The 14,066-nt window shown below is 51.9% G+C and overlaps 1 protein-coding gene across 3 annotated transcripts in view; it reads left to right on the top strand.

Moving 5' to 3' along the window:
- LOC105185493 (uncharacterized) overlaps nucleotides 1–14,066 on the top strand; it is a 57,177-nt gene that overhangs the window by 5,627 nt on the left and 37,484 nt on the right. Inside the window, exon 1 of one of the 3 annotated variants that reach the window (XM_011145052.3) lies at nucleotides 10,438–12,697. The exons of the other annotated variants lie outside the window; for them this stretch is intronic. Within the exon in view, the coding sequence (XP_011143354.1) occupies nucleotides 12,636–12,697 (62 nt within the window). The 5' untranslated portion in view covers nucleotides 10,438–12,635. Of the gene's footprint in view, nucleotides 1–10,437; nucleotides 12,698–14,066 lie in introns of those variants that run through there. 3 annotated transcript variants of the gene reach the window in all.

Raw genomic sequence — 14,066 nt, forward strand, 5'->3', positions numbered from 1 at the left:
GCTTTGACGGCGAGTCAAATTGGTACACCGATATACCAACATATTGTAGGATGTACGCTAGTAGGATTCTGCTTTTCGGCAACATTTCAAAATTCACGCGAGAATTCTGCCTCTCGGCAACATTTCAAAATTGACGCGAGATTTCGCGCCGCTGCGCCACGTCGCGTTCGGACCGAGAGATTTCGCAACGCGGCCGAGTACTTTTGACCGATGACGGTGTCGCGTTAGGTAACTGCCGTCGAGGTAGTTGCATCGCACGAGAACTCACCCCGACTCCGCTAGACCGCCAGCCGAACGCCATCGGGAGAGCGAGTCGATCTCGCGTCGATCAGTCGTCGTTGGTCGGCGACCCGAGCCGACGACGGACGTCCTCCGCCGCGAGCGAGCAAACGAACGAACGAGCGAGCGAGCGATCGCGATCGCGATCGACGATCATGGGCGAGGTCTACTCCGTCTTGCACGCGGTCAAAGGGTGGATCCGCGGCGACGTGGAGGGCCGGAAGACCGCACGGCCGGGATATTCAGCGCGGAGCGATCGCGAGAACGAGCGATCCTGCGGCGGCTTCCTCGCCGATGAGCCGATCCTACGCGACCTCCTCAGCGGCGTCCCCACCGAGCACGACCTCATGGAGATCGCGTGCACAATCAATCGGCTGGTTTTCTTCTACGTTATTATCAGATGGCTCAATATCCGGCTGTGGGCATTCGTCGTAGACGACGGTAGTTCCTAGCGCGTCGCGAGACGGTGAAGTTTGAACGACTGGAGCGGCCCGGGAAAGTGCATACGAATATTATATGAAAGTCGAGTGTCGCTTGGCGCAGGAAGGAAGATTCGGCGGGCGAAAGAGAGAGAGAGAGAGGGAGAGAGAGAGAGAGAGAGAGAGAGAGAGAGAGAGAGAGAGAGAAACAAGTCACACACATACACTCTGGAAGTTGCCGAAGTCACTCCGGGCCTGGAGTTTCCACGCGATTATGCGAGCCGGCGCAGCAGGAACTTAATTAACACCTGGACACGCGCGCGATGTATGCGCTGCTCCATTCGTCCGCGTAATCGAATGCGATGTCGAATCATTGATCTTTGTGACCGCAAAAAATAAATGATGTTGTTGGCCTCATTCCTGCAGTTTTTAATGTACGATTACCGCGATTATACCGTCGTTACTTATTTTCACCGCCGCGTGTCTCCGTTTCCGGCCTGGAGATATTCCGTCGCGATATTGCGATCGCCGTAACACTCGAGAAAGAAAGCCCGAGTCGAGTTCAAGAAACTCGCGGGAACTCGTAGAGCCGCGTAGAAACGGGCATGCTTAAAGTGAGAAGAAAATGGGCTGGAAAAAATGCGCGCGAGTCGTTCGCGACGAATGCACGAAGGATAAAAAGCGAAGAAATAGCGCAGCGCGATGATCATCACAGCTTTCAGGCGAGCAAAGTTGCGTGTTAATGAGGTTTCCGTTCGTACGTATTGGCGCATGCGGTTACATAAGCGTGCCACTGCAAATAGTTTATTGCAACACACACGTATTTCTTCGCGACGGCGCGCTGATATATTTTTATCTTGCGACGAACGCGCGCGGTTTCCCCGTTTCTCTTTTCGCGTGAATTTCGCGCGTTAAACGGGCAAAGAGGAACCGCGAAACGCGAGTCTCTCCCCTCTCTCTATTCTTCTTTCTCTCTCTCTCTCTCTCTCTCTCTCTCTCTCTCTCTCTCTCTCGTACGACCGAGATATTATTTTCGTACGGTTGAGTGACAATTTTCCAGGGAAAATATACGCGTCTCTCGGGATGCGTAATCGATTCTCTTGCGTTACTGTGAAATGCAGATTCGCGGAGCGAAATACGTGTCTCCCTCTCTCTCTCTCTCTATCTCTCCCTCTCTCTCTCTCTCTCTCTCTCTCTCTCTCTCTCTCTCTCTCTCTCTCTCTCTATCTATCTCTCCCCCTCTCTCTCTCTCTCTCTCTCTCTCTCTCTCCTCAACGCGAGGGGGAAGTCGCTTCGAGAAATGATACTTTGCCGGTGAATCGAGGCATCCAAAAATAAATCCCCGTTCTATGCTGTATTACGTGTATTCCGACATATTTAACACCGACAGGGCACGCGCGCGCAAAGTGGACACGTGGGTGTTCGATTTCTCCCGCTTTCCTTAACGAAAAACGGCGGTGCAGAAGGAACGATATCCTCGCGGTGAGGAGAGAGAAAGAGAGGACTTAATTTCAGCACTTTCTTCTTGGTTGCATACGAGACATGAAGTATTTCCAGCAACACACTTGCGCGACGATGTGCCGTTTCGTAAAAACTTGCTCCGGAAATATTAATCGCGGTCGTTGGCCCACTGTTGTGTAATATAATAGAAGTCCTATTTACGGAGAATAATATAGTGCACATAACGACAGGAAATATGGACCGTCGGACGGGCGGAAATACGTGTAACGTCGGCCATACATACGATGCTTTAATATCATCGAAATGCGACGCGCCCGCGGGGCGAGGTGATGCATTTTTCACGCGGGCTATGAGCTTTGTCCTCTCTCTCCCCCCCCTCACATCCCACGAAGATTTATAATTCACGCGGTCGAACGCATTCTCCGTAGGCCGCCGGTGCCGGTTACGGCGCGAATGTTCTTTATTCATACGGCCGATCAACTTTTTCATGTGTGCTGCATAATATATTCCGATGTATTTCTGTAAACGTCTGCCGTCTGTAATTTTCAAGTCGCCTTGCGCGCGCGCGCGAAAGGTACGAAACGGCGAATGTAAACGGCGGGGTCACGTCTGCCGGTAACTACGACTAGCGGTAACGACTGGCGTATAGTCGAGAGTGGAAATTCGCGTAATGCGAAGTTTACGAGGTTATCGTGCGCGTCGCTCGGCGCGAACGCGTCACTCCGTCATATTCCGTTGCACGCGGTCCGCTAATTGCGAATTTCGTCGCGGGAAGGTAATCGCCGCCAAAAACGAAACCGTGAGACACGGTTGCGATCGCGCCAAGTCACGCTGAATCTTACGGAAACGCGCGAGTGATCGATGCGTCGCGCGCAAAGTTCACGGACCGGACGCGCTTTGAACGCGGCTTGCACGCCGACGACGACGACGGCGATGGCGATGGCGATGCACGCCTTCGAGATCTTTGTGTGAGACCATCGTGTGGGATCTACAATGTAGGGATGACTCAGCGCGACCGCTGTGTGAAAGAACTCCACGTGAGGCTCCGCGCGAGCATTTTGCTCGCAGGCGGCCTGGCGCGATGGGAAAACGTGCGCGACGCCGTTGTCGCGTATTCTATTTCGTTTTCAAGCCGCCGGCACGACCCGCGTCCAAAGGCGATTTTATTGCAACTGTAGCGGGCAATTCGCTATTTCTCTCTTCCTCTCTCTTTCTCTCTCTCTCTCTCTCTCTCTCTCTCTCTCTCCCCTCTCCCCCTCCCCCTCTCTCTCTCCCTCTCTCTCTCTCTCTCTCTCTCGACACATTTGACCGCCGCTTCGGGTTCGTTCATTGTACAAAAGACGATTGTGTGGCAGATTTTTTGTAAACGAGGCGAGGAGAAACAAATTGGAAGATAAATATATAGAAAAGGGTACACCTCACCAATTTTTTTCATTTTGAAATATGCTATAAAAGATGAAATTCTGAGTGACTTTTCCTAATACAATTATATGGGAGTCGCTTATAGTTTCTGAGATATTTGACTCAAAAATTTTATAATTGTACGTTGAAGTATATATTTGAAGTAGACAAGCAGTTTTCATTCACTTTAAATACAGGAAACAGTACATATAAGCGGGAGAGGGGCTCCGCCCCTCCCCAAACAAATCCTAATCTAACCTAACTTATTGCATCTTTATATATTTTTGGACATTGTTGAAAAAAGTTCTCTTAAAATCTATCACCTGGCTCAACTTATTATAATATCTGCATTTAATTAGATGTTGTGGCTTTTAAAGTAGCTTTTCAGCATCTCTCAACAATATGTAAAGATGCAATAAATTACGTTAGGTTAGGATTTTTTGGGGAAGGAGTGCGGGGGAGGGGCGGAGCCCCTCTCCCGCTTATATGTACTGTTTCCTATATTTCTATGTATACACTATATTTGGATATATTGGGATTGTACTGTAAATAACATCAGCTTATGATATCTGGAATTTAATTCCAGAATAATAAAAATTTCAAAACTTTAAAATGAAATATCTCGAAAATTATAAGCGACCCCCATATAGTTGTATCAGGAAGTCATCCCAGAATTTCATCCTTTATAACATATTTCAAAATGAAAAAAACCGGTGAGGTGTACCCCTTTCTATATATTTACCTCTACTTCAAATATATTTCAATGTACAATTATAAAATTTTTGAGTCAAATATCTCAGAAACTATAAGCGATCCCCATATAATTGTATTAGGAAAACTCAGAATTTCATCCTTTATAACATATTTCAAAATGAAAGAAATCGGTGAGGTGTACCCTTTTCTATACATTTACCAATTGGAATAAGTCACGAGGCTGATCCGAGCCTGTCCGGGGATTAGTCGGCGACATCATAAGAGCAATCACGCGGGCGAGTCGCGGTGACATGCCGTACCTCGCGTGACTGAGGACGGGTATCTTCAAAGTTTTGGAGAATTTACAGTCGTTGCAAACAGAGACAGAGGGAGAGAGAGAGAGAGAGAGAGAGAGAGCGAGAGAGAGGAGAGAGAGAGAGAGAGAGAGAGAGAGAGAGAGAGAGAGAGAGAGAGAGAGAGAGAGAGAGAGAGAGAGAGAGAGAGAGAGAGAGAGAGAGAGAAGGAGTAAAACGACGGAGTCGAAGGTTCAAGGATACTGCGGGGAAGCGGTGTCGGCGACGTAATACCGCCGTGAAAAATTTCGCAGGAGCGGATCTGACATGCGGAAAAGACGTGAAAATTATTGGGTCGGTATCGTGATTTGTGTCTGCCACGACGCGCCGATATCGAGATTAATGACGGCGGATTTTCCGCGGAAATATCGTTCATGAAAACAGAAACGTGAGCCGACGTCATTTAAATTCTCAAATTACGAAACGCTTGTTCGACACGCTGATTACCGCGTCGATTTATCGGCTCCCCCATCCATCGTCGCTCGCGTGTAACCGACTCGTTAAAATGCTATTAATTACGCCTTGTACCAAAACTTAACGAGACACGGTGGTATCACGGAGCGCCGTTCAGCGGGAGAATCGCTATTCTCAATATATTAATAACAGAATCGCTCAGCTTTGTCTCCCGTTCCATTCACAGTCTCCTTTGCCCTCCTCCCCTCTCTCTTTCTCTCCGCTCGTGCGATTCTTTCGACGTTCCGCTCCGCGTCCGATTCCGATGTTGTCAGATGCGTTCTTCATGTTCCGAGGGAACGTCCTCGAAGCAAGATTGATTCGGTTTGCGTCAACGGGGGGGGGGGGGGAGTTACAAGGCGGCCAGACGCATCTAATTTTAGCGAAACCTTGTCGACACGCGAATGTGCTTACGAATGAGCTTTATCAATCAAGCGCGCGCGCGCGCGCGTCAAAAAATACGTCTATTCCGCGTGGATACACACTTTCCTCCAGCTCGTCCTTTTGCGTCGAGGGAATACGACGGTTATTATCCCTCCACAACAGCTACCGAGTCTGACTGTACATTGACCCCGCTTTTAGCGTCGTTCAGTTTATCCAGCATACACACGCGGAACGCGCGTACACACGTAGAAGGGTCTTTTATCAGTCAGCGATCGCGAGGCGGTAGAAGCTTCAGCGAAGTTTCTTCTCGTAATGGTCACGATCACATACACATATTCTTCATGGTCGTGGCCGGAATGTCTCCGTTTATTCAGTTGAATCGTCGTCGCGCAGCGAGAGAAAGAGTGAAAGAAGATCAGGTCGCGCGCGAGTTAATTGGCCGCGGATCACGGCAACATGTTTCTCTTTCCCTATGCGTGATCCTGATCATTTGCAGCGAGCAGCTCCTGCGAAGCGCGCACGGGCTCGAGGTGCGATATTTTCCTGACCCAGTAAAGACGCGTCTTCGCTTGACTTGATTTTTGCGCGAGCGTTTCTGCTGCGGCGTGATAATTATCGTGCTACTTCCTGCCGTCGCTCGCTTCTATACACGACTCGTGCAATCTGCATCTTTGCAGTCTCGTCCTTGTGCATCTCACGGTGCTACGACGCGGGGTGCGCGAAAATCCGTTTGAACGTCCAACTCGCCCACACTCGCCGACGAGCAAGGGCAAAGTTTCCGGTCTCCCTGCCGTTTGGGATTTTTGCGCACGTGTCCTGCTGTGCAAGGCGTCGTCTCGAGAATCCTGCAGGATTCGCCCAGTGTTTCTCGCCCGCAACGTATTCAATATAATGTCGAGGCTACGCCTCTAGTGATTTCCCGGCGGCCGCGAACGGCCGTTGATTTCGCTATTTCGAGGATTTCATGAGCCGTAGATGAGACGCTCGCGGTATTTTTGGTCGCGTTAACTGGAACACGCTCTGGGGCCGCGGAGAAAATTAGTTCCACCGAAGCGGCTCTTCAACTACTTGGTGCGTTCGGCCGGAGCGTGTTCTCGCTCTTCGGTTGAAGATGAGGGATTTACGTGGTACGGCGAGTGGATGTGTCGCCGGGGCACGATGAGTGTCGGATTTATTTTGAGTCGTCCCGCTCACACGGGCAGTTCTCCGCCCGTGTAACTCAATCGTGCCTGCTTCTGTCCTACGTGTCCCTTCTACTGCTATCTGAGAAAAATGTGATTTCGCGATCTATAATAACTCGCTTGACTCACGGGTTCCTACGCGGTTTCGTCACTATCGAGCAATCGTGCCGAAGATAGCACCGCCCGTATTCGCTTTCGAATGTATCGGAAACTAGAGTACTCGCTTGATTCTTCGTGTACTTTCAGCTCTCTCTCTCTCTCTCCCCCCCCTCTCTCCCTTTCTCAAAGCTTTGTCGCGCTCGGGCCTTTGTTTATTCGCGAGCGAAACTGCAATATCCACGTTGCGTTTATGCATCCGTATCTGTAAGCAGCAGCGGGAAAGTTGCAACATTTTTCTTTCTTTAAAAAGTTTTATCAGCCTTCCTATCGGATACCGGACGAAACTGAAACTCACCAGGAGGAAAATGTTGCAATCTCCCTCGGCGGGGACTTATCAATTTGCCTGAATGTATCGCGACGATCATTTGAATTCGGACGAACGTGATGATGCGTTTGTTACGCGGATAATACGGTATTACACGTATATATGTATATAACTATATATATATATATATATATATATATATATAAATAACTATATGTATATATATATCTCAAGTCGCGTGTAATACAGTCCCTTGGAGCTCGGTTTACTCGTATCGCCAACCGACCTCTTAGGCTCGTCCTGGCGCAATTAATGGCTCCATCCTGCCGTGCAAGTTGGCAAGCGCACACCAACAGGCGGGCGAAACAGTACTGCTAGATACGCGAACGCGACGTGCTCGTTATCGCGCATCTACCGTGAGAGACTTTGGATACGCGGGAAATGTACGTACTTATGTATGTACGCGCATGTACCCGCAATAAATTGCCAACTACCAGTCATTAGATACGCGCACAGGGCGCGCAACAGTCGCTGTGCCGTTGCTGATACGAATAGGATAACCTTCCATTCTCATGAAGAGCGTGAGAAGTGTAGCATTGAGGGAGGGAGAGAGCAAGCGAGAGAGAGAGAGAGGGGGGGAGGAAGGAGGCTGGCAGGGGGAACGTGCTGATCTACGCAGGAGCAGCGAGATTTAATAAAATTCAATTGAGGTGTTCGCGCGATAGAACGTACGTACGCGAGAGCGTATATTGCGCGAGCACGTCCGATAGATGGGCGCGAAACAGGGGAAATGGAGAAAGAGCGGGCGATGGGATCCCGGGTCCTTTGAGGGGAATCCCCTGGAATGAAAGGAGATAACATACCGTCGTTTAACGATTTCACATTCGCGCGCGCTCTCTATTTGCTGTCGATAAGTCCGAAAGTATCGCGCGCGCCGGCGCGGCGGTTTGATGATTCCGTCCCCTTGTGTAAACGCGTTAACAAACGACCGTCCTGACGATGCCATTAAATAAATGCCCGCTCGATCGGGACGCTTCAACGATGACGTCGAAAATGCCGATGTTTTACCTACAACAGCCCTTTATTACAGTGCACGTATTACGAAATAGGCGAAGCAGTCGATTACCCCTCGTCTCAGTTTACCCGTAATTTTTTTGTCCCGCTTTTTTAGCGCCGACCCGGAGCCCCGTTTAATTCCGCGATGTTAGTCGAGAGCGAGAGAGAGAGAGAGAGAGAGAGAGAGAGAGAGAGAGAGAGAGAGAGAGAGAGAGAGAGAGAGAGAGAGAGAGGGAGGTAGCCGATTATCGATCCGCAATCCATCCGTTTGGAAATATCTCGACGTCTCAGAGGTAGGTCAGGCTTCGACAGGTTTGATGTCGAGAGTTGAAAATAATAGTGTGACGTCGGACACCCGATAGATCCTGCTGATCCACAGCTGCGCGTTGCGTCATAGATACGTCTGCTCGGATTTATCTTGGGCCGTGGGCTTGTCCATTCCGAGACCGAAATTTCGAGACTCGAGCTTTCCGCCGCGATATCGTCTCTCGGATTGAAATAATCCAGGCCAGGTGTGCACCCGACCTGTGCGGACAATCTCACGGCTGAACTGACATTTTGCAGAAAGACGGGAGAATCCTTCCGAGAGCGTGCTTGACATTTTTGCAAGCTGCCTTTCGCCCCGGCGACGTAGCGATGCGGCTGCAAAATTACCAAACGACGACGTCGAAGGGAGGCCATGACGTCGCTAGGGAGGCGGCGGCGGATAAATCTTTCATTCATTGCTCCCCGAGCGTCACTCATTTATCGTTAATCGATGAGCCCGTGTGCAAAAGCCGAGTCGTACGCGTCCAGCTCGGATGGAATAATAAATACGGAGAAATGGCGTTGACACACGGTGTCGTACTTTACATAACTTTCGTCCCACGAGTGTCACTTATTTTCATTTAAACGCCCTGGACGTGCGGTATATCAACGTTTTCACGGATGAAAGCTTGCAGCCGACGGTGTCGTTATTATGCGAGCAAACAGGTGTTTGCTTATTCCGGTGACGCCGTCGTTGTCGTATCCGTAAACCGAACACGCTCGCATAATCGTGTCCGAGCGAACGACCGGACGAATGCCAGCTCTCGATGATGCGCCGAAATTGGCGCAAAATCCATTTTACAAATACTCCGCATGACGATATAAATGCAAGCCCTCGATGATACAAATGAGATTCGTTGCGCGATCGAGCCGCGATGGGTTATTAGTTACGCCGGATTCGATCATCGGATCGCGTTTCGTTTGAAACTTTAAACGCTATTAGTTTGTGTATTTTCCTTCCAATGCGGGATCGCGCTATTCGTTTAGTGCCACGCTGTAAAAAGGTTTGATGAGTCGAAACAAGCCGGAATGGCGTTAAAGGAACTCGATTTCACGCTTTTATCACGGCCAGGTCAGCCGCCCTGACCAGCCTTGTTCAGCTACGTTTTCATGTTTCCCGTTATCTCTCGTTTGTGTTGAAACAAACCCCAAAGTTAGCTCGATTTCTCTCTTCCTCAATTGGACTCGAGCGCAGTTTGCGCGGCGAAATTGCTGCAACTCTGAAACTTGGTCTTCTCTACCTGATCTATCCTCCCCCGTCGTGTATTACAGAGATATCAGATTTTATTACGAGAGATATCATTTCGCATCACTGGACATAGCTCATGTTTCCCTTTATAACAATAGGATCGTGTCAAGAGCAAGCGTACTCGCCAATTATTTCGGGAGATTAGGAAACGCACGGGGGCGGGCTTAACATTGATGATCTCTCCGGAAACGGAACCGTCCAGATACGGCGCTTTCTAATCCGACCGACACGTGTTCCTCGTCGCGGGCGGAAGCGGTGCGACGACGTCGAGGCTTGAAAGATATCGGGGGTTGCCACGGTGGTGGTGGTGCTGCGACACAGCCGTGGCCGCCGTTTCACCCGTCCGTCCTTCCAGCCGCCTGCCTGGCTACCGGGGGTGGCGATGACGACGTCGGAGGCGGCGGTGGCTGGTGGGGGCGGTCGAGTCCGCGGCGTCAGCCGCGTCCGCGTCGTCTGGCTTCATCCTCGCAGCCGGAGTCAGTCGGGTGCCAGGCGCGACGCGTAGCAGTAGTACCCGCTGCGAGTGTCTATAGCCTCTCGCTGCCAACCTTCTTCGCTGCACTTCGGCCGCGGTCGATCCCTCTCGGTTCCTCTCTCTCTCTCTCTCTCTCTCTCTCTCTCTCTCTCTCTCTCTCTCTCTCTCTCTCTCTCTCTCTCTCTCTCTCTCTCTCTCTCTCTCTCTCTCTCTCTCTCTCTCTCTCTCTCTCCCCTGCTCTCTCCTTCTGTCTCCCTCTCGCGTCGTTCCTCTGTGTGTGCGTGTCTCCCTCTCTCCCCCTCTCTCTCTCTCTCTCTCTCTCTCTCGCTTTCTCTCTCTCCTCTTCATTCTCTCGCACCCCGTAGTCGCACAACTTGGTGCGCGCGATCGTTACTCCGAGAGAGCGCGAGCGAGCGAGCGAGCGAGCGAGTAGCCGCGCGCGGCAGGTGGAAGCGACGACGACGACGACGACGACGACGACGACGACGCTGTTTCATCGCGACGACAACACTCCGTCGTAATCATTGGCAGATGTGGAGTAGTGGCGCGCGCGCGAGAGTACCCTGTGAGCTCTCGCTGGGCGAGAAGGGCGATCGCGAGCGTGAGATTCGCGATAACTCGCACGAGATAACTCGCGCCGAGATCTTGCGCGGTGCACGAGCAGTGACCGAGGAAAATAGCCGGTGCTCTACACTAGGTGTCCTTATTATATTATAATCAAGCGGGGATCCTGGTCGAGGGAGAATCCGATCGTGGAGCGGAAGCTGCGAGGCGAGCGGCCGGGGAGATTGCGCCGAGACCGAAGAGACGAGAGAGCCTGCAGTTCGAAGGGAAATACGAGCGCGCATATCGCGGCGAGACTCGGGATCAATTGAGAAAGAGTTCTATTGTATTCCAACGACGAAATCCGAGAAACGCGAAACGAGTGGGCGGTCGCGGTGCAGATGCGATGCGGACGAGAAGTCTGAATAACAGTCGCAACGAAACGAGACGAGACGAGACGAGAGACGTTTCCCGATTTCCGCGTCGACATCGAATCAAGAACGGCACCAGCCAGCAGAGCTGAAGAACCTGAATAAAGGATTACGCGCCTCTGTTGCCCGACAGCTCGACGGAAATCCAGTAGCGAGATAAAATAGGTCAGCGATACAGAGAGAAAGACAGACAGAGAGAGAGAGAGAGAGAGAGAGAGAGAGAGAGAGAGAGAGAGAGAGAGAGAGAGAGAAAGAGAGAGAGGCCGTGATACCGCAGACTCCCCGAGCACATTGCGACAACCTAATCGAAGCGTCATCACGATAAGCGACTCTGCGATGAAGTAAACTCCTCAACTCGAAACAAAGACGGACATCCGTCAATCTGTGATACCGAGACGAGTCAGTCGCGACAGGACAGGCAGAGTCGGTCGCGCGGTGCGGCAGAGTTGTTGCGCAGGTAGTGAATCTCTAATCAACGGTAGCCTCGAGCTCCCCGTGGAATGAACGGGCTCTCAAGCGGATCAGGATTACCGCCGGCGAATTAAACCGCTTCATTTCTGGAGGAATCGGGATCACGATCGCGATCGCGAGAGCACGGCTCGTGCGCGCGTATCCGGTAACGAAAGCCGACGTGAACGTCAATTGACACGAGCGCGGCTTGTATCGGAGCCGGATAATCGGAGGGGGCAAGCAGGTCACTACGGATCGCGCAGAGCTCGAGTCGGATAGCCATAAATTCGATATCCAGCTCGGAACAGCCAAGACGACGACACGCCGTCTAGGTTGCGCGAGGCGTCCGCTCCAAGCTGCGAAGCCGCTCGTGCTCGACAACGCGAGTCGCGACAAGTCGCGACGGCGAACGCGATCAGCCGGTCGTTGCACCTCGCCCGCTCGCTCCGGTAAATCTCCGAACGTCTCTTCGCGATATACCGTTAGCACACTCACACACACACATACACGCACGACGCACCGAGAGATCGGAGCGGCCTCCGCGGCGCACCAAGAGGAAGGCGAGACTCGGTTCCGAGCGGACTCTCCGGTCTCGCTCTTCGAGTCGAATCGGGGACGCTCGCTCGCGTCTATTTTTCCCGCGAGAGGATTCCGGAACAAGTCCGTGGCAGCTGCGTGTTGTTTCTCGCGTAGAGTTGGAATCCAAGCTTGCTTCCCGTTGGACGTTGGGAATAAGCGAAGAGAGGAGCGGGTGAGCTCTCGTCCCCTTGATTAACTCGAGGACACACATACGCCATCCAAGCAGACACAGACACATACACATAACCGGAGATAGGCTCGAGAGACAAGTGAGAAAAGTGCCGATTGTGGTCGCGTGGGAGGAGAAGGGAAGGAAGAAGGAGAAGGAGAGGACAGTAGTCGGCCGACAAGATCCGCGCCGTTATGCGCACATTGGCCGAAGCGATGAAGCATCGCGCGATCAGCTGACTAGCCGGGCTCTTCGGCGGTCGCACCGCTGATAAGAACACCACCGTGGACTCTGGGACCCCGCAGCGACGTCCGCCTGTCTGCTCTGTCATGACGTTCGGCACTCCATTCAACAGCGAAAAATCGCAGTTCGCCGGCGAGAATACCACTCGGTATGTGTACCACGCGCGACGACGACGGCGATGATGTCAGTCGATCCTTATCGGGAACGAAATCCCCCGAGTTGCCTTCTTTGTTTTCGAGCGCGCATCGCTCACACCTGCGCGATTATCGAGATATTAATCTTGGTCGTTTTAACGTTGACACTGTCAACATTGTAGCGCGGGTGTTCACTGACGTTATGATACTATTAGTTCTCGTAGAGTATAAGCAATTGCGACTAATAATTGCGCTGGCTCGGTTTCGCAGTCGACTCATTGAACTAAACTGAAAGATAGTTTCGTTAATGTAATAAAATTTTCGTTGCCTGAGGGAGAGTGGGTCTCAAATGGGAAAGTCGCTTGTAGAGGCAAAAAGTTGCCAACGACTAAATTGCTCTCATTATCTTGACTATATCGAGACAAATTCTGTTACCGCGATAGCGGAGGTATATCATTTTTCATTTATTCAGTTTTACGACGCCAAGGTCTTCCGCCCCCTCTCCCGCCCCTCGCCCCCCGCAGAAAGAAAGAGAAAGATGTTGCTGCGAACGAACGCGCGAGGGCAGTTAGCTCCGCCATTTGCAACCTTAGAAATTGAGTTGGTGCAGAGTCAATTCGAGAGAGAAAGAGAAAGAGAGAGAGAGAGAGAGAGAGAGAGTTGCACCGGCCGATCCGTCTCTCCGAAGCGCAGCAGACGTAGCCGCGATCACGTCGATTCGTCCTTCGACGGTAACGCGATGCACGCGCACGCGGCCACGCTTGCAAATTTGCGCGGGAAGCGGAGACCATCCGCGCTTCGCGGAGCACGTATTGTCTCTCGAGTCGCCCGGGTGGTACAGGGTAGGGGCCAGGGAGGAGGCAGACGAACGCACGCCGCGGAATGCAAATGAAAAATTCTCGCGACCGCGACGCTATTAAAGCACTCGGCTGCTGCCACTGTCACTGCCGCCTCTCTTCAGGGCCTTCCGACGGCTGCTTACCCTGGGCGACGCGGTCGCGCCCCGGGGAGTCGTGAAATCGAATTACCACTAGAGAGGAAGAGAGAGGAGCACGCGGCGGATCATCGGATCGAGTGGGCCGCTTGGCGAGAAAAATTGGCGGATACACCGCGTCGGTGGAAACGCAGGCAAGGTCGTCGCGACTGGGCTAGATGGATCGCGCGCTGTGACCTTATTATCCTCGGCGTAACCCGTACAGCGGGACTCGAGCGCGAGATTATAACGAGGCGGGTGGGTGTCGGGCTGCTGTCGGGAGATCGACAGCGTCGAAGCAGCACAGCCGAGAGACGCGGTGTATCCGGCCGGGTATATCTTGCTCGTTTCACGCCGCGAGGGATCTAATTGTGAGGAATGACACACATGCCACATGAGTATACGAGTAT

This window comes from Harpegnathos saltator, unplaced genomic scaffold, assembly GCF_003227715.2.
Source record: "Harpegnathos saltator strain DR-91 unplaced genomic scaffold, Hsal_v8.6 scaffold3, whole genome shotgun sequence".
NCBI lineage: Eukaryota > Metazoa > Arthropoda > Insecta > Hymenoptera > Formicidae > Harpegnathos > Harpegnathos saltator.